General features: G+C 37.5%; 1 protein-coding gene across 1 annotated transcript in view; it reads left to right on the forward strand.

Moving 5' to 3' along the window:
• The window catches only part of LOC107676432 (UDP-glucuronic acid decarboxylase 1-like), a 91,665-nt gene that overhangs the window by 17,257 nt on the left and 72,495 nt on the right, over positions 1 to 1,913 (forward strand). Inside the window, exon 4 of the mRNA XM_016470981.1 lies at positions 1,406 to 1,449. Within this exon, the coding sequence (XP_016326467.1) occupies positions 1,406 to 1,449 (44 nt within the window). The remainder of the gene's footprint in view (positions 1 to 1,405; positions 1,450 to 1,913) is intronic.

Consider the following 1,913-nt stretch of genomic DNA (forward strand, 5'->3'; position numbering starts at 1 on the left):
TTTCATCCAGGTCAAGGGGATATTAAATGTATATTCAGAAAATATGCATTAAATTGATGAAAAGTAACAGTAAATACATTTATGATGTTTAAATAATTTATATTTCAAATAAATGCTGTTGTTTTGAAATTTCTATTAATCAAAGAATAAAAAAAATTCCACAAAAATGTTGTGCTTCTTGAGCACTAAATCAGCAAATTATAATTATTTCTGAAGGATCATGTGACACTGAAGCCTGGAGTAAAACAATTTTAATTGTAATGATTATATTGTATTCTATTATGATGTTATATTTTTTATATTGTATTAATTACCCAATATTAAGGTTTTTGCTGTATTATTGATCAAATAAATGCAGCCTTAGTGAGCACTTCTTTGTAAAACTTAAAAAAAAAATCTTATCGACCCTAAATTTTTGAATGGCAGTGTAAACTATTTTGTATTTTATTCAATTGAATTCCATTCAGGCCATTTAATTTTGGCCTTTTTTCACATAAACTTACAAGACTTTGTCTTGGTCAGAGATACATTTCTGCCATTCTGTCTGTTTAGCTTCCCTTAGAAGGCTTTGGGCCCTATCATACATCCGGCGCAATGCGGTGCAAGGCGCGCGGCGCAAAGGTTTTTGCTAGTTTCAGCCTGACGCAGTTCTCATTTTCCCGTCCTGCGCCGCGTTGTTTAAATAGCAAATGCATTTGCGCCCATTTGTGCGCCCATGGGCGTGCTGGTCTAAAAAAGAGGTGTGTTCAGGCGCATTGTTGCCGCGTTGCTATTTTGAGGAACTGAAAATACACTGCGCCGTAGACCAACTCAAACCTGGTCTAAGGTCTGGCGCAATATTTTTTCTTTGTTATTTAAAGAGCGCGTTAGTAATATGTGCCTATAGGCGGGTGCACAACACGCGTACACTTTGCTTATTACACACACAGGGACGTGCAGCAGCACACAAACATTTTTAAAAATGAAAAATTACATTCAGCCATGTAAATAGCGAACCTGCCATGGCGCGAGCGCAACCGGCTTTTAAAGGGGATGGGAGATGAGACTGATTGGTTAATTGCATGTTACGCCCAAAAAACACCCATTACTAATTAAGAGAATAGGGACAACCCGTTTAGACCATGCGCCCGGGCGCGCCGACCGTTTTCCCGTCGTTAAACTAGCAAAAGTGGATTCGGACACGCCCTGAGTGCACCTGCGACATGCGCTTAGATCGTTAAAATAGGGCCCTTTAACTGTCCCAGTCTCACCTGACTAATGGATGTATTCCCCCTCACACTCTATAAATTTCTCTCTGATCGCCTCTTTTCCTGTTCTCTTTGTTTCTTTCTTTGTGTCTCGTGTTTCTCTTTCTTTGCCCATACTGTCCTGTTCTTGCTTTCATATCTAACTCTGTTGCTCACAGGCAGTGGCACCTCTCAGGGAGAAGATACGGGAACTTGAGCTTAGGTATGTTTTTTTTATTTTACACCCAAAAATGTGTACACTGTGCTAACTTCATGTCTGGCTGTGCTTCATATCATGCCATGGTCTTTTACAGATAATAAAATTATTTCTTATAGTACAATACTTTAAAACACAGTAATATTTAGTATATTTATCTATTTATTTACTTACTTTATATTATACATGCTATTTTTAATGTGGCCACATTGACAAATATGTTGTGCAGTAGTGAGGAAAAAAGCCTTGAGAAGAAAGTAATCATCTGGGTAGGATATTTCTCAACCTCAAATTACACTGTAAGTTTGCTTCATAAAGTGGCATATGTCTTAAAACAGACAACCTGGAGAAGCTTAAGCAGGGATGAATGGATGAAAAGACGAGCTGAAGCATAATGTGCACCAAGCTTTGATTGACGTAGCAAGAGAGTCAAATTTGCTCTTTCATCATTGTTTTTTTTTTTTTTTTTT

The sequence above is a fragment of the Sinocyclocheilus anshuiensis genome, unplaced genomic scaffold (assembly GCF_001515605.1).
Source record: "Sinocyclocheilus anshuiensis isolate Anshui unplaced genomic scaffold, SAMN03320099.WGS_v1.1 scaffold1126, whole genome shotgun sequence".
Lineage (NCBI taxonomy): Eukaryota > Metazoa > Chordata > Actinopteri > Cypriniformes > Cyprinidae > Sinocyclocheilus > Sinocyclocheilus anshuiensis.